This window comes from Pelobates fuscus, chromosome 6, assembly GCF_036172605.1.
Source record: "Pelobates fuscus isolate aPelFus1 chromosome 6, aPelFus1.pri, whole genome shotgun sequence".
Lineage (NCBI taxonomy): Eukaryota > Metazoa > Chordata > Amphibia > Anura > Pelobatidae > Pelobates > Pelobates fuscus.
In genome coordinates, this window is record NC_086322.1 from 255,534,345 (window position 1) to 255,553,199 (window position 18,855).

The following is an 18,855-nucleotide window of genomic DNA, read 5'->3' on the forward strand; positions in this document are numbered from 1 at the left end:
AGAGGTCCACCCCCCTTTTTCCCTACAGCCACAGCCACGTGGCTCCTAAAAGGAGTAAACAGGCAACAGAGGACTCCAGGCAAATCCCCCGGGTCCACCCCCCTTTTATCCCAAAAAGGGGAAACAAATAAACACTCAACCCGGGCACTTAAACTGAAACAGGCCAATTCAAACACACCCAGGCAACAGATAGACTAAATGCAGGTAAACAAGTGAGTAACAAGACACCGGGCAAGCGTCTTCCTTAGGACGGCTTACCGGCCAGAGGCCATAGCCCGATGCCCCACGTTGGGCGCCAAATTGTTATAGTGTAATTTAGAAATAAACAAAGATGTTTAAATGTCTATCTGTTCCTGTCCAAATTAGAGAAAATTATATTGCGTATACGCTGAAGTAATTCAGACTGGCACACGGAGTTCAGGTTAAAATAACTTCGAGGAAATTTATTGGCAAGTGAAGCAAGAGCGTGCTCACAGGCCCTTTTAAGGGGAATTTTGCATCATCATTGATTATTGATTGATTATCAGTAAATAAACATCATTAATTGGATTAATTGTTAAGTGTCTGTGTTAGTGTTAGTGTCCACCCATCAATATGATTAATTGGCTCAAAAACTAAGTGGTCAGCTAGGTGTCCTCCCACCGAGAGGTGGTGTTGTTCTGGACACGGGTGTGGACGGATGGCTCAAGCGCCATCTTTCCCAGCATGAGGTTTACTCGGTGGAAAGGGGGGCTTGGGCGTCATTTTACGTAGTTAGTGATGTCAGTCTTGTGATCAGGTGCAAGGTTCTCTTATGAATAGAACATTTCATTAGTACAGTGTTCTCATGGCCTTCAGATTATACTATGTTGCAAATTACAGGAGATTCAGCAATTCCTGGGTTAGTCATGTCTTTATAGAAAATACAGTCTCTGTTCATTGTATTAAATGTTGCTGGGAAATTCTGTCATGTAATGTAGTCTAAAATGGAGGATCTGTCAGGTAATGAGGACAAAATGGAGGGTCTGTCACAGTGTGAGGTTAAAATGGAGTTAGTACAATAATTCAATACAAGTTCAATAAAGATTTTTAATAATTCTACATCATCATATTAAGCCTTTAATTGTATCTATCGAAAGCCACTGCTTCCAGTGTAAACATGAATGTTCCTTCAGAAAGCAGTGGCTTCCACTATATCTAGTCACATGAAAATCTAACCTCTAAATACAAGTTCATTATATTTTTTGTCAAAGATATTGTTCCCTACTTGTTCTGCTCTTTTTCAAATTCTCCAGATGTTAAGGAAATAGTCTCTGCTCTCCCTCATCTGCCTAATCAGCAAATCCTTCTTGATGGCAACAAAATTGAGGGCCCACATTGTGTTAGCTGTGCTGTGGTGGGTAACGGGGGCATATTGAATGGATCACGTCTTGGTCAGGAGATTGATAACCATGACTATGTGTTTCGGTAAGTTCTAAAAGATGTCTTCAAAAATAAATTGATATATCACTAAACACAGGAGAAGATATCAGCTTAATTTCTATGATACATTTTATTATCTTCTTCGCAAAATTGATAATATGGCCACCTGCTGTTATTTACTATGAACTACTATAATTAATGTATTTAAAGGGCTAGCTTATTCTGTAGACCTGTACTGTGCTAAGACACATCATATAGAGGAGCCGTATGACTGCATCTTATACAGCACAAAATGGGTCTTTCCTTGAGCATATCAGGGCTTGTTTCCAACCTTGGCCTCAAGTTAGTTCCCGACGTTACATTTTATCGGGCCCCGCCAAGGCTTTAATCAATTCAAATTAATTTAATTCCTGTCTTTAAAGGCCAATAAGTATAGGTTTGAATCTGAAGCCTAAATTTTACATTGAATACAGGCTTCATCAACTCTGTTTCATTCATTGGTGAGATATCAACCATTAAATGGGCTTTTACCATTTATTACCGCTTAAGCCACTGCTTACAATGCTGCAAGTGGGAACATTCCCACTAAACAGTAGCTGGTATCTGATCGTTGTAATAAAATACTAACAACTTGGTAGCTATTGCAGGCAGGGAAGTCAAGTGAGGGTGGTAGTAAAATTGTACAAAATTATGTAATTTTAATATATTTCGTATTTCATTTTCACCAGTCTATTAACAAAATGTTTTTTATATGTTTTGCTTTACTATTTATTCCATGTTTCAAATAAATGTTTAATTAGTGTTCTTTTTAAATAAAAAAAATGGTTAAAGTCAGTAAGGTTTCAGTAAACCTAGTATTTGTAATGATTTCAGAAAGAGAGAACCTAAAATAAGTATAAACTCTCTCATTATCACACCTTCCAACTTTGCATGCCAGGACAGAAGTGGGCACCATGAGAGCAAGTTTCAGAGAGGGACAGGTCTGCTCATCAAGTGGCTGACTGACAGTCTGTCCCCTGATGACAGTACATACACAAAGCGCTGCTGAAATGCTCTGTGCATGTGCCTGATACCCAGTCTCTAATACTGGACAATTCTCATTTTTGCAGCGAGAGTACCCCAAAATTCAGGACTATCCCAGTAAAATCAGGACAGTTGGCACCAATACATCATGTGTTAGGTTCTTTTTTTTTTATACTTCTTAATATCTTCAAGAGATCTGAGCTGTAACACACCCATTAACTATTTGCCTTCTTTTTTTCAGTGTAAATGGAGCAGTAACTAAAGGATTTGAGACGGACGTAGGGAACAGGACTTCATTTTATGGATTTACAGCTCAGACTATGTATGCATCACTTACACTGTTACAATTTCAAGGTTTCTCCAATATCCCAAAGGAAAGGGTAAGCCAGACAAACACAAAATGAGGTTAGCTTTCCTCCCCCCCCCCCCTTTATTTCTTTATCGCTTTACTTCTTTCTTGCTGCCCAGTGACTTGATGTTTTTGTAATGTATTTTGTTTGTTTATTACACTATTATAAATTATTTTATAAATACCCGAAGGATGTAGAAAGATGCATTATTTTGCGCACAAGAGAAAAGGTGAAAAAAAAAAGAAACCAATGTATAAAAGGTGGAATAACAGTTGTGTTATGGGAAGTATACATAAAACAATACTAATATAATTAAACACACATAAACAAATGTTTGGAGTAGGGCCGTGAACTTTATTGAAAGAAATTTAAAACAACTGTAACTTCAAACATTTTCATTTATCAAACAACTGTAGAAATATTCATATTGCAGCCTTTTAAAAGCCCATTCATCGCACTACTAAAATGTACCACCCAATTTTACTTGGAAAGCAATTGAATATTCCAAATAAAGACCACATCCGAAATAGAATAAAATGCAGAAGGGATGTGAGGGATGTGGCGACACTTTCACTATTATTACTCATTTCTTTGAGGATTACCTCACCGGTCACCGCTACTTATAACCTTATTGTCCGTGCAAAAGCAGCACAAGACAAAAGTTATTTGGTTCTCAACCAATTGTGAAAAGTGCAAACCAAGTTATTCAGCTTTGTTCAGACCCCAGAGCCAAAGGTAGACCTAAATGTCAATTGTCTGTTTTACTGCACACGGAAATTGAGACTGTGCACAAAATTGACGCAGATTAGACAGCAAATGCAACAATCCAGAAGTCCTGAAAGATCCTTGATCACAAACTGGGATTCTCTACTCTGGCACAATTTAACTGGCATTGAATGTTTAAGTAATTTACACGTCAACCATCTTTTTTTCTTTGCGTTTGTTTTTGGTAGGTGCATACCAGTTACTTATTTGTAATCATGCCTTTTTTACATCAAAAAGTGCAATTTTTTTTTTCTTCTCCTCCTCCAGTTACTGTTTGGTTTAGGAAGTATTTTCAGTATACAAATGTAGATGCCCTTACTATTTACAAATAACTGGCTGCGACCATTTGGTTTTCTAATTGCTTTTGGCGATACTTTAAGGACTACTTTTTAAAAACTATAAAATGTGAAAATCATCTTCAGTATACAGGTTTAAAGGTATTGTTTCTCACTTATATATTGAACGTTTCTATAACGCCATCTAACCCCTATGCCCCTATGTTGATATCATGCTCAATCATCTATGATTACGGAGTCACCGCAGTACCAAATAAGACAGGTGAAAAAATTGCACAAATTTAAAGGGAAACTATAGTTGTTTTCTCTATAGAGCCACCTTCCATCAAGGCCCCCATCCCATGGAGCAGAAGGAGTTAAAAAGCTTTTCTGTAACTTACCATGTTCCTGAGCTAATGTCCCTTGTCACTTGTTCGGGCTCAGCTCCTTAACCACTTAAGGACACATGACATGTGTGACATGTCATGATTCCCTTTTATTCCAGAAGTTTGGTCCTTAAGGGGTTAAACTATAGTGCCAGGAAAACAAAAATGTTTTTCTGGCAATGTAGCTCCCTACTTGGCGGACGTCGGCAGGAGAGACCTAATGGGCATGCACAGCAATGACCGGTCTCGCATAAGTATTTTCCCCATTGGAAAGCATATATAATGCTTGTTTAACCCTCAAAAGTAATTATTGCAGTTTATTAAGAACTGGAGTTAACCCTCAAAAGTAATTATTGCAGTTTATTAAGAACTGCAATAATTAAGGAGCCCGGGACTATGCACCTAGACCACTTCAATGAGCTGAAGTGGTCTGTGTGCCTAAAGTGTCCCTGTGGCGAAAGTGACCTCGGCACTGGTTTTTGGAGGGGCCTGTTTGCCAGCCTCCTGCCCTGCGACTATGGCCCTGGGATGTATTGCCCTCCTAGGAACTGATTTGGGCATATTGTATTTTATTATGTTGCTACTGGCCCTTTAAGAACCATCTGGGGACATACTGTGGAGTTACTGGGAGGCCACCATTTAATGTTTCAGAGGCACATGGTGAGAACAATAGATGGCGGCCATTTTAACTCACAGACACTGTTTTGACTTTTCTACACAGTGCCATCTCGCCGGTATTTGGTGCACAAAGACATTGTTCAGTAGTTTTAAACTACAGAACATGGGGCACATTTAACAGTAAGTATTTTTCATATAGCCTGTATATGTTCTGCGGAATCTGCATTAAACCGTATCTTCCAAACTACTGAACAGATCTGGGTGAATTTTGGATATGTGCTTCACCCAGATCCCCCGGTTCCGAGGATATATTTTTATGGGGCTATTGCATGTTTTGGGTTCCTTGTGATATGTTTTATAATACTGTATTTCTCTGCCTGTGATAATTATATTAACCATTGTGTTCAGTAATTATATCACAGGCAGAGGGGAGGATTTTGTGTGGGAGTGTCTGTGTGTATTGTACGGATTGATTGGTTGTGTTTCAAAACCCTGTGGGCAGTACTATGTTTGTAGAATGTGAATAAAAGAGGCTGTATGTGCCAGTACTGTCAGTTCTGCTTGACCTCAAAGCGAAGTGTCGTCTCGTTATTGGGGGAATTGGATTGTAAGCTAATTGCCAGGAGTGTAAGATGATTGTATGCTTTTTCTGTTCAGCGGTTTACAGCATTCATATGCTTGAGAGCAATCGTATGCTTCTCCGATTCGGTGGTTGTGGTGTCTGCTGCAGTGCTTGGAGTCCTCAGGAAGCGCTAGGAGCATCCTTCAACGGAGGTACCCAGTCGGGTGCCCGTCGATCCGTTACAGTCCCTTTAATATTTTGTTACATACTATCTATTAGTTAGGGCAACATAGTGTCATGGTTTGTCATTTATAGATTAACTGATTAATAGACAGACACTCATCTAAAATAACTTTTTTTTATTTGAAAGTTGCATGTACATATCCATAACACTTTTATTAATTAATTTCTTTAAAGCATCGTTTACCTGGCATCTGTACAGGAAATGACACCCTGATTAGGAATTCCACCTGCTCTCATTTATATTTAATGCATATGATTACACAAGGTTTAATTATAATAGTGCTTTTCTTTGTGGGTTTCCCAGGAAACAAAGTACATCCTTTACACTGAGGGACAGAGAGACTTTGAGTGGCTAGAAGCTCTACAAAAGAACAAAGAAGTCACCAGGGGATCTCTAGAGTCATACAGGTAAAAAAAAAACAACAACAAAAAAAAAACTTGTTATCTGTATCTGTATAAATATCTGAAATTTGCGATTCAGAAATTTGCTAGAGGCAAATCCAGAATAAATCCTGTGGTTTTCACCAAAATTGCACATTTGGTTTAGAACAATCCAGTATGCGGTGTGAAGCTCATACAAAGTGCACGGTTTGCATATTTATCAAACACTGAACATTTACCAGATTCACTCTGATCTGTTCTAGTAGAAGACAAACTTGCTAAATAAAGTCACCTGCTTTTTGCAAGCTAAGGCAGATACATCTGCAATATTACTCACTTGCAGCACAAGAAGCCAGCTGTCAAACTATTTACAAAAGTCAAAAAATCATGAAGATGTGGTCCCTTTTAATCCTGACATAGGATTATATAGTTAACTCTTTATCTGCCATTTGTTTAAATGTATGTATTTGTGTGAGGGGCAAATAAGGCCGTATAGGAATCATACCAAGAGGAGCATAGTAAAGGGGGAAATAAGTCGGTTGAGGTGTGCCGGAACCGACGTCGCAGCAGGCCTGTAATAAAAGAGGGCCCACCCATGAGATGTAATGAAAATATAGATAGAGGGAGTGGAGGGTGGGGACAAGCAAATCGTTAAAATCACGTACGGGACGGACGAAGGTGAGTAGGGGGGTTTAAGTAGTGTAACATGCCCCTCCCACAACTGCAGGCCAAGCCTTTGCATTTATTAATTAGCCATTTCCTGTCTGCTGCACCTCGTTGGCTGAAAAACTCATATATGTGAATTGTTGTCATTATTTATATTGATTTGAGAATTAAATTTTGTGTCCATTTAAGAGCTGAAGTACAGCTCACCTAGCTCAGTACAGCTTTTTAAGATGCCTCACACTTACTCACAACACTACCTGCATGATCTTTGTTTAGAAAAGCCATATTTCTGAGAGGATTTAAAGATGGCTGCCCCATACAGCAAGGGCAGGTGAGGCACCAAAGTATGGTTCTTATTTATTATGTAATAATGTACACAAGCTATAATACATGCTAGCTTTTATTTGAAGTAATAATACATATTAATAGTAATTTTACTTTAAAAAGTGACATCTCAAAACTCAATGCCTACTAATATCCACTAGGTGTCACTTTTCTATCATCATAATATAGCTTTTTGACTTTTACGTGAATTTATCAGTGGAAGAATGTATTGATAGCAAAGCATATTTTTGGTTTTCTGGTTCTCTCACTGCTGTTCTAATCGTTACTTCCAGATCAGACATGGTGGATTATTGCATGTTTACTGAGGCGTGAGGTGGTTATACTGTTGGGTTTCATAGAGTTTTATTGAATAAAACAGGGCGCACGCAAGGCAAAATAAATGGCTCAAAATAAAATGCGTTCTTACAGAGTTTTGCACTAAAGTGAGGCATGCTAGGGATATAAAATGAATTCCAAGTGAATTTAAAATATAATGCCAAAATATCCACGCTGAACAAATAATAATTTCTAAATCTGCTCTTTTGGCTTACATTTTAGAATTTAATTCGAATTCACTTTGAATTCCCATGGAAAAGTTAAAAAAAAAATATCAAGGAAAATAAATTATTGAATTAAGTAATGTGTAAAAGAATTTGCTTTAAAAAAAATGGAATTAAATTAAAGAAAAAGAAAGGGGGTGGGGGTGGCGTGCTATTCTGAATTATATAGTACACATATATAACTATTTTGAAGTGGAGAGCCCAAGAAATGTACAGGCATTAAACTTAAAGGGACACTATAGTCATCAAAACAACTTTAGCTTAATGATGCAGTTTTAGTGTATAGATCAGGGCTTCCCAAACTTTTATGGGCCGAGACCCACTTTTCAAAATGGTAATTTTTCGAGACCCACTTGCTTTTAATGCGTATTTTAAAAAGTGAACACCATAGCAATCCGCTTCAGAGGCATACAATTGGCACACCATGGCAAACCGCTTTAGAGGCATACAATTGGCACACCATGGCAATCCGCTTCAGAGACATACAATTGGCACACCATGGCAATCCGCTTCAGAGACATACAATTGGCACACCATGGCAACCCGCTTCAGAGACATACAATTGGCACACCATGGCAATCCGCTTCAGAGACATACAATTGGCACACCATGGCAATCCGCTTCAGAGACATACAATTGGCACACCATGGCAAACCGCTTTAGATGCATACAATTGGCAAACTATAGCAATCCGCTTTAGATGCATACAATTGACACACCAATGCAACCCGCTTTAGATGCATAAACTTGGCATATCATGGCAATCACTTTTAGATGCATAAACTTGGTACATCATGGCAATCAGCTTCAGAAGCATACAATTGGCACACCGTGGAAATCCGCTTTAGATGCATACAATTGGCACACCATGGCAATCCGCTTAAGATGCATACAATTGGCATACCATTGCAATCAGTTTTAGATGCATAAAATTGGAACATCATGGCAGCTTTAAATACATAAACTTGGCACACCATGGCAATCAGCTTTAGATGCATAAAATTGGCATATCATGGCAATCACTTTTAGATGCATAAACTTGGCACATCATGGCAATCAGCTTCAGAAGCATTCAATTGGCACCCCATGGAAAACAGTCAGATGCATACCATTGGCACACCATGGCAATCAGCTTTAGATGCATACACTTGGCATATCATGGCAATCACTTTTAGATGCATAAACTTGGCATATCATGGCAATCACTTTTAGATGCATAAACTTGGCATATCATGGCAATCACTTTTAGATGCATAAACTTGGCACATCATGGCAATCAGCTTCAGAAGCATACAATTGGCATACCATTGCAATCACTTTTAGATGCATAAAAGTGGTACATCATGGCAATCAGTTATAGAGGCATACAATTGGAACATCATGACAGCTTCAAATACATAAACTTGGCACACCATGGCAATCAGCTTTAGATGCATAAACTTGGCATATCATGGCAATCACTTTTAGATGCATAAACTTGGCACATCATGGCAATCAGCTTCAGAAGCATACAATTGGCACACCGTGGAAATCCGCTTTAGATGCATACAATTGGCACACCATGGCAATCCGCTTTAGATGCATACAATTGGCATACCATTGCAATCAGTTTTAGATGCATAAAACTGGTACATCATGGAAATCAGTTTTAGAGGCATACAATTGGAACATCATGACAGCTTTAAATACATAAACTTGGCACACCATGGCAATCAGCTTTAGATGCATAAACCTGGCATATCATGGCAATCACTTTTAGATGCATAAACGTGGCACATCATGGCAATCAGTTTCAGAAGCATTCAATTGGCACACCATTGCAAACAGTCAGATGCATAAAATTGGCACACCATGGCAATCAGCTTTAGATGCATAAAATTGGCATAACATGGCAGTTTTAGAGGCATAATTTTGATATATCATGGCAGTTTTAGAGGCAGAAACTTTACACATCATGGCAATCAGTTTTAGAGACATACAACTGCTTACTCACAAACTCAGAATCAGAAATTTTGTTGTCCTGCTCTTTCATCCAGGCACCTCACGTTGATTATCCTAGTGGTGGAACTAATGTAGAGAGGACCGTGGTGCAAGTATGTTTTCTGGGCCCCCATCTAGTGAAAGTGTGGCCAAAAGGTAGATCTCCATCTGTCGGAGAACTTCAACAATAATATGCCAGATGGAGATCTACCATTTGCACATCATTGCAGGGTTATATTTGTGAGCAGTGTTTGAATGTAAGCATGTTTTTGTATTAAGTATATGTGTGCATGTATGAGTGTATTTGTATGTACTGTTGCTATTGGAATGTAGTGGTGTACTTGTTTGTAATGTTTGCATCTGAATGCAGGGGTGTTTGTATATGTAGTGTAGGACTTTAAATGCAGGTGTGCTTTTTGTGTGTAGTGTTGGTGTTTGAATGAAGGGGTGTTTGTAGATCATTTTAGTGTTTTAATGCAGGGGTGTATTTGTATGTAATGTTTGCGTTTGATTGCAGTGTGTGTGTGTGTGTAGTGGATGCAGTGTGTGTATATTGTGTTTATAAAATATACATATACACAATGTGTGTTTCAATGTAAGCATGGTTTTTGTATGGAGTATGTGTGCAGTGTATACACACACACAGACACACAAATACACACATTGACACAGCGATACACACAATGACACTTAGTTTCCCACACACAGATACACAGACACTCATGTACACAGATACACACAGACACACAAATACACACACACACTGACACAAAAGGACACGCAGAGACAGGAGGTGAGGGTGACAGTGTGGGAGGGAGTGTGTGTACTGGTAACAGTGTGGGGGGCAGTGTGAGAAAGGGTTACAGTGGGTGGGCAGGGGGAGAAAGGGTTACAGTGTGGGGGGTGCAGGGGGAGAAAAGGCGACAGTGGGGGGGCAGGGGGAGAAAAGGTTACAGTGTGGGGAGAGGGGCAGGGATTACAGTGGGGGGGTAGGCAGAGAAGGGGTTACAGTGGGGGGAGGGGGGCAGGGAGAGAAGGGGTTACAGTGGGGGTAGGCAGAGAATGGGTTACAGTGGGGGAGGGGGCAGGGAGAGAAGGGGTTACAGTGGGGGTAGGCAGAGAAGGGGTTACAGTGGGTAGGGTAGGCAGAGAAGGGGTTACAGTGGAGGGGTAGGCAGAGAAGGGGTTACAGTGGGGAGGGTAGGCAGAGAAGGGGTTAGAGTGGGGGGTAGGCAGAGAAGGGGTTAGAGTGGGGGGTAGGCAGAGAAGGGGTTAGAGTGGGGGGTAGGCAGAGAAGGGGTTAGAGTGGGGGGAGGGCAGGCAGAGAAGGGGTTACAGTGGGGGAGGGCAGGCAGAGAAGGGGTTACAGTGGGGGGAGGGCAGGCAGAGAAGGGGTTACAGGGGGGGAGGGCAGGCAGAGTAGGCGTTACAGTGGGGGAGGGGGCAGGCAGAGAAGGGGTTACAGTGGGGGGAGGGGGGCAGGCAGAGAAGGGGTTACAGTGGGGGGAGGGGGGCAGGCAGAGAAGGGGTTACAGTGGGGGGGAGGAGGGCAGGCAGAGAAGGGGTTACAGTGGGGGCAGGCAGAGAAGGGGTTACAGTGGGGGGGAGGGCAGGCAGAGAAGGGGTTACAGTGGGGGGAGGGGGGCAGGCAGAGAAGGGGTTACAGTGGGGGGGAGGAGGGCAGGCAGAGAAGGGGTTACATTGGGGGGAGGGGGTCAGACAGAGAAGGGGTTACAGTGGGGGGGGGGAGGAGGGCAGGCAGAGAAGGGATTACAGGGGGATGGGGGCCAAAAAGAGAAGGGGTTACATTAGGGGGGGAGGGTGGCAGGCAGAGAAGGGGTTACAGGGGGGAGGGGGGCAGAAAGAGAAGGGGTTACATTGGGGGGAGGGGGTCAGACAGAGAAGGGGTTACATTGGGGTGGGAGGGGGGCAGACAGAGAAGGGGTTACATTGGAGGGGAGGGGGGCAGGCAGAGAAGGGGTTACATTGGGGGAGAGGGCAGGCAGCGAAGGGGTTACAGTGGGGGGAGGGGGGCAGGCAGAGAAGGGGTTACGGGGGGCAGACAGAGAAGGGGTTACGGGGGGAGGAGGGGGCAGAGAAGGGGTTACAGTGGGTGGGGGGTAGACAGAGAAGGGGTTACATTGGGGTGGGGGGGGCATTGTTTGGGCTCTGTGCCCTACCTTCTTTAAACATCCCTGGTGGTCCAGTGTCTCCCTGGTGGTCCGGTGGGTTACCTCTCCGGTCTGCAGCTCCGCCGGGTGCAGAGCTGCAGACAGTGTAATAAAAGTCTCGCGAGCTCCCTGAGTGTTGCCATGGTAACGCTCTGGGAGCTCGCGAGACTTCTATCACACGGTCTTCAGCTCTGCACCCGGCGGAGCTGCAGACCGGAGCTGCTGGCAGACTGACTGGAGGGAGCCCGGCGGCATACTGGGCAAGCCACCGGGCTCCCTCCTGGTGTCAGTCTGCATGCCTGACTGCCCGGCGGCCCTGGATGTGTGGGTCAGCGCGACCCACTGGGGATCGCCCTGCGACCCACCAGTGGGTCGCGACCCACACTTTGGGAACCGCTGGTATAGATAATGCCCCTACACTAGTCTCACTGCTCAATTCTCTGCCATTTAGGTGTTAAATCGCTTTGCTTATGCAGCCTTAGGCACACCTCCCTGCATGTGGCTTATGGAGCCAATGTGCTATGATAAGGTTTGGGCCAAGTCGAAAACATTGATTGATACCTTTCTCACCTATTTCAGTTTTTGTACTAATGCTCTCTAAGGTTCCCCCACCCTCTAAACACATATTAACAAAGCCTTACAAACTCATAAAGCTTATTTATCCTTTTACCTCACAATAACTTTTAGTATTGAAACTGCCCACTCCCTTTCCAGTCAAGGTAAAAAAATGAATAAACAGCAACCCTATCTGGGAAAATCCTGTGGACAAAACTAATGTTCTCCAGTGCCTGGGCAGTAAACCAGGCAAAAATATCAATATTACACTATATACAGAAATATACATATTCACACTTACAGACATACACACATGTTTTTACAAACAAACACAAGGATATCCACCCTATAGATTTATACTACACATTACACACTCATTTACATGAAAATACTATCCATTCACTTGTAGAAATATTAAAATAGCCATGTTGAGTTGGTCTTATATATACACATTTAATTAATAACAAGATGGTTTTTACATATACCTACATGTTCAGTATCTAAATTCACATGAAAAGATTTTATATTTAGATATAGGGCTCAATTTAAAATTCTGGTGCTTGCTTACATATCCCTACACAAATCTGCTCCAACCTAATTATCCTCCCTAATACACAAGTATGTCCCGTTGAGGCCGCTACACTCTGCCAAAGACCTACGTATATCCTCTGTCTGTACTCTCTCCTCTAACGCTTCGTCTCCAAGATTTCTCCAGGGCTGCACCTCTTCTGTGGATCTCCCTTCCCTTCTTCATAAGACTTTCACCCAGTCTCCACTCGTTTAAAAAAAAATCATTGAAAACTCACTTCTTCAAGAAAGCATATCAATTAAATTGTTAGCAGGTTTTTATCCCCCACCCCCTCATGACTCCTCCCCTGCAACTGTCAAAATTACCTACTAAGCCCTCAGTGAATACTTTTCTAACAACCTACTTAGTACCTCTACTTTTACCCTTTGTGTCACTATACCCCACTCCCTATAGAATGTAAGATCATTGAGCAGGGCCCTCCACCTCTCTGTTCCTGTATGTCCAGTTGTCTGGTTACAATTACATGTCTGTTAGTCCACCCATTATACAGCGCTACGGAATCTGATGGCGCTATATAAATAATAAAATAATAATAATAAATGCTGGCATGTCCAGTTTATATGCATGGTACATGGTGTTCTATTTTCAACAATAATTTATATATCTATAATTTGATATGGTCATGAAGATATAGGTTTATATCTGAGGGGGAATTCAGCGCTATTAGTTTACTGGCACAGTTCAAGAGGCAGCTCAATCACCGACTCTCTTGTCCGGAAGGGAAAAATTGAAAAAAAGAAGTGTGATATGTCATTTTGTTTGTGACATCTCTAATAGAGTTGAGCGAACCCGAACTGTAAAGTTCGGGTTCGTAACGAACATTACGATTTTTGGACCCCGGACCCGAACACGGACATATCACTGTATGTTCGGGTTAGAGTTTGGTGTTCGGCGATTTAATGGCGCATTTGAAAGGCCGCAGGGCAGCCAATCAACAAGCGTTTGACTCGTGTGCCCTTAGAAGCCATCACAGCCATGCCTACTAATGGCATGGCTGTAATTGGCCAGTGCAGCATGTGACCCAGCCTCTATATAAGCTGGTTACTTAGTATTATTAAATTATGCCCCCACTCGCTATACCACGAGTAGGGGCATGTCTATTAAACAGTGAGCAGCCTGTGGCTGCTCACTGTTAAAAAAAAACAAAAAAAACATTCCCCCCTCCTGAGCCCCTACCTGCGACACATGAGTGGGGGCTTTTAAACTAAAGGGGGGCCCTAAATACCAATAAGTCCTATGGTCCTCCCCCCTGGCCCCCACCCCTGAGCGGTGGGTGGGAGCCCTAAATATCAATAAGGGGGGGGGATCTATTGTCCTCCCCCCCGGCCCCCACCCACTGTGCTGTGTAATTTGACTCATAACTCTCTGATTGGTTACTTTCAATCCACCAATCAGAGTGTTGTTATGAGTCAAATTACACCGCGTGGGAAAATTCCAAAGAACTTTCCTACACTGTGTAAAATGACACAGAGCACTCTGATTGGTGGATTTCAAGCCAACCAATCAGAGTGCTGTGACAGGTAAATGTAGAGACTTACCTGTCAGTCTCTTCATTTACCTGTCAGAGCACTCTGATTGGATGGCTTAACCCCACCAATCAGAGTGCTCTGAGCCTTGGGCAGCACAAAACCCGGATACACCACTGGTAACAATAAAAAAATATTGGCAAAAAATAGTATAAAGTACACTAACGCATTTCAATAACTCCGCAATATCGGTCTACAAGATATTGCTCTCTCCTGGTGCTCCTCCTACATCTCCCAGCGCTCTTTCAGTGATTCTTTCTCTTGCTCTGCTTCTTCTCCCCAACTCCTCTCTGTTGGTGTCCCCCTAGATTCAGTCCTTAGTCCCCTACTGTTCTCCATCTATACTGCCTCCCTTGGTAAACTCATTAGTTCCTTTGGCTTCCAATATCATTTCTATGCAGATGACACGCAAATCTACCTGTCCTCTCCTGATCTCTCCCCGTCCCTCTTGACTAGTGTCTCTGACTGCCTCTCTGCTGTTTCTAACTGGATGGCTGCCCACTTCCTTAAACTAAACTTGACCAAAACTGAAATTCTGGTCTTTCCTCCCTCAAGTGTTGTTACTCCTGTGTCTGTCTCCCTCCAAGTCAACGGTGCTACCATCAGCTCCACCACGCAGGCTCGCTGCCTAGGTGTTCTCTTTGACTCCGACCTCTCCTTCAAGCCTCATGTTCAATCTATTGCCAAATCCTGTCATTTCCATCTCAAAAACATTGCGCTCATCCGCCCCTACCTAACGCCAGATGCGACTAAGGTGTTGGTCCATTCCACTGTCTTTTCTCGCCTTGACTACTGTAATCCACTTCTCAGTGGTCTTACGTGCTCCCAACTTGCGTCGTTACAGTCCATAATGAATGCGGCGGCGAGGCTCATCTTCCTGTCCGCCCACACCTCCCATGCCTCACTCTTCTGTCAGTCCCTACATTGGCTTCCCATAAAATATAGAGCTCAATTTAAAATTCTGGTTCTTGCTTTCAAATCTCTACATAATGCTGCTCCCACCTATCTATCCTCCCTTATACACAAGTATGTCCCGTCTAGGCCCTTACGATCTGCTGAAGACTTACGTCTATCTTCTGTCCGTACTCACACCTCTGATGCTCGCCTTCAAGATTTCTCGAGGGCTGCACCGTTCCTGTGGAACTCGCTTCCCTCCTCCGTTAGATACTCACCCAGTCTCCACTCCTTCAAAAAATCGTTAAAAACCCACTTCTTCATAAAAGCTTTTCAATTAAACTGTTAATAGCTCCCAACTGATTCCTCTTCTGCAACTGTCACTAATCTAATACTATCCTTACCTTTTGTGTCATTTTACCCCACTCCCTCTAGCATGTAAGCTCATTAAGCAGGGCCCTCAACCCCTCTGTTCCTGTGTGTCCAACTTGTCTGGTTACAACTACATGTCTGTTCGTCCACCTATTGTAAAGCGCTCTGTAAATACCATAATAATAATAATAATAATAATAAATAACAAACTGGCTTTATCAAAAATGTTGATAAGTTTGCTGCCGTAGTGCTGCCACTGGGCTGTAGTGGTTATGGTACTTGGAGTGTTCCTTTAAGGGCAGCGCCATTCCTATGGAATGTCCAACTTGACTCCTCCTAGCCTCCAGACCTTTAAGAAGTCACCTAAATTGTTTCTCTATAGGAAAGCTTTATAATATACAAAGTATGGAGAGAATACTCAATAGTATAGACATTAACAATATACAATTGCTTCGGTGCTATTCAAAAATGGTACTCCCCAGATACCAAAATAACCAATAATTAAATTAAAAAAGAATGCACACCAAAAAACTATAAGAAGTCTCTATCTATATTTATTAAATCACTAGTACGTATGAAATACGAATACAGCAGTCAGTGACACAATATAGGCTACAAATAATAAACAATAATAAATATTTACCGCAATTCACAAGCCTAATCGGGCAGAAACACGAGTCAAATAAACAAACCCGGGTGGTTTATGGTAAATATTTATTATTGTTTATTATTTGTAGCCTATATTGTGTCACTGACTGCTGTATTAGTATTGTATACGTACTAGTGATTTAATAAATATAGATAGAGACTTCTTATAGTTTTTTTTTGTTTTTTGATTTAATCTATAGGAAAGCTTATCACCCTTCTGAGTAACCTCTCTTATTACAGTCCTCATGGGCCTCGACATCAAATATATGCTTCCACAGTCCGTTACATTGTCCCACATTGCACTCCATCAGGGTTATTCACTAAGACGAACTGAACCTCGTCACGGGTTCTTGGAGGGGCCTGCTGGCCAGCCTCTTGTCTCAGGACTATGGACCCTGCAATATACCTTGCCCAATGCACTTTAAAAGGCTCTGTTCATGTGAGTTATGTACTTTTGTACTCTAGACAGAGAGACTGACAGTTAGTCCTGATTCCCTGGAACTGTTTTGGGCATAGGACCATGTGCATGGTCGGTCAAAAATAAGACTTCCAGGAAATGCCTGAACCCCTGAACTGATCTGGGTGATTTTTGGATATGTTGGTCACCCAGATCAGGACTATCAGGTGTGTGTGTGTGTGTGTGTGTGTGTTTAAAAGTATTTTTGGGGGTTTGTAAAAATGTATGTTTTTTTCTGTGATTGGAGATAATTAGATTAGATTAGTACTGTTCCTGATCAAATTATCTCCCAGGCACACAGGAGGGTTTATCTGTTTATCTTATTTGTATGGGAGTGTCCTGGACCTGAAAGCCAATGTGATTGTGTATTTATTTCTCCTGTGGTTTACTCTCAGGTCTAGGGAGGAGTGCCCCTTTCATGTGGACTGTCATAAAAGGCCAGTTGATAAAAGGCCAGTTGTGGTTACCATTAAAGTGAGATTCGTTTTACCCTTCGTGAAGTCTAGGCTCATGTTTGGGGGATTGGAGAGCTATATTCACACTCTGGGGATTGCTATAATCACTATACTCCCTTGGATCACATCACTTGCTCTTATTAGAGCTGCCTGCTTCGCTCTCTGGACTAGGAGAGGTCTATCCACTGGAAGCTGGATCCTGGTCTTGGGTCCAGGGTGGGTGGAGGACAGCGAGACCCCAACCAAGCTGCGGCGGTTTGTGGGGTTTGCGTTGGTTATGGTGTTCCCGTGCAGTGCTTATGGTGCTTGCAAGTACTCGGAAGCAACGATTGATGGAGGTACCCAGTCGGGGTGCCAGGCGGTATGTCACACTAAATTCAGGCACTAAATTCAAAGTACATTTTAAATTTAAGGTCAACATAATTAAACAAGAAAATTAAATTCAGCTGCTTTGGCTTTAAATGTGAAATTCACAGTTTTAATTCTCTTTGAATTCTCACTTTAGTAAATAACCCTGCACACCACTTTTACAAGCTTAGCTAGACTAGCATAAAACCAGCTCTCCTCCACTCTGACACATTATTCTTCCTCACATATTTCCTTCAGTCCCATTCCTCTTGGAATGAAGGTTCGTTTGAGAAGGGTTCTCTTCACTTCTTGTGTTTGTCAACATTATTTTCTCTCTTAATTATTTGCTGCTACTTATCCCAAGTATAAAATGGTAAAGAGCAGAGGAATATAATGGTGCTGTATATATGATAAAAATAATAGTTTTATTTGAATTAATTTTGGAGGGAAGAAAGGGCAAGTGAGAATTCTGTGCCTATAGGCAACAGAGATATAAAACCAAGAGAGGGTGACATGGAGAGACAGAGGGAGTTCCACGGAGAAGGTGAGATTGACACTGAGAGACAGAGGTGGATGTCAAATAGACTGAAATAGTGGCAGAAGAAGAGCATGGCAAAAAGGACAGGAAGAGAGTTATGGAGAGTGACATTGAGAAACAATACAAGAAAAAGACAGAAAAGGAGAGTGAAATGACATAGCTTTTCTGACCGGTAGAGTAAGTACCGACTGATCCTTAGATTGATAGACTAATACTACAACTTAGAGAGTGTAGATCCAGAAGTAAAAGAAGCTGAGACTGCCACTAGAAAAAAGAGATCAAATGGAAAAAAAGAAATATCCAGGCACACCTGAGGTTTCTTCTAACAGGCAGTCTTTGATTGAAACAAGGAAGTGGAGACAATGTTTTGGCTCCTCTCTGAGCCTTTATCAAGGCTCAGAGAGCCTTTTACTCTTGCTTTGTTTGCAAACCGCTGGAAAAAACAGAGACACGGACTGTTACTAAGCACAAGAGCTGCTATCACTCTTTATCTTGTCATTAATAGGAATACGTTGTGGCAGTCTTATACCCCACAAGATCGCAATCCCATGAAGCAAAATGCCAGTGGGTGGGGTAAAAGGGCCTGTCGCCAGTGATGCGTATCATTTCACTGGTGCTGCCCAAATGGGATCGGATCTGTCCAAAGAATTTTCAGGTCAACCTGACATAAATGCATGCCAGGCTGTCCTACAAAGGTGGAACATAGAGAGAGTACAGTTTCAGTGCTCTCTGCAGATTCCAAGTGCTCTGTGCTTAGCGCAAATGACA

General features: G+C 42.1%; 2 protein-coding genes across 2 annotated transcripts in view; both read left to right on the forward strand.

Annotated features, from left to right (window-relative positions):
- The window catches only part of JMJD6 (jumonji domain containing 6, arginine demethylase and lysine hydroxylase), a 363,289-nt gene that overhangs the window by 278,450 nt on the left and 65,984 nt on the right, over positions 1-18,855 (forward strand). The window lies entirely within an intron of this gene.
- Positions 1-18,855, forward strand: part of ST6GALNAC1 (ST6 N-acetylgalactosaminide alpha-2,6-sialyltransferase 1) — a 168,337-nt gene that overhangs the window by 97,022 nt on the left and 52,460 nt on the right. The window contains exons 4-6 of the mRNA XM_063458981.1: positions 1,275-1,446; positions 2,666-2,804; positions 5,928-6,031. Coding sequence (XP_063315051.1) covers positions 1,275-1,446; positions 2,666-2,804; positions 5,928-6,031 — 415 coding nt within the window. The remainder of the gene's footprint in view (positions 1-1,274; positions 1,447-2,665; positions 2,805-5,927; positions 6,032-18,855) is intronic.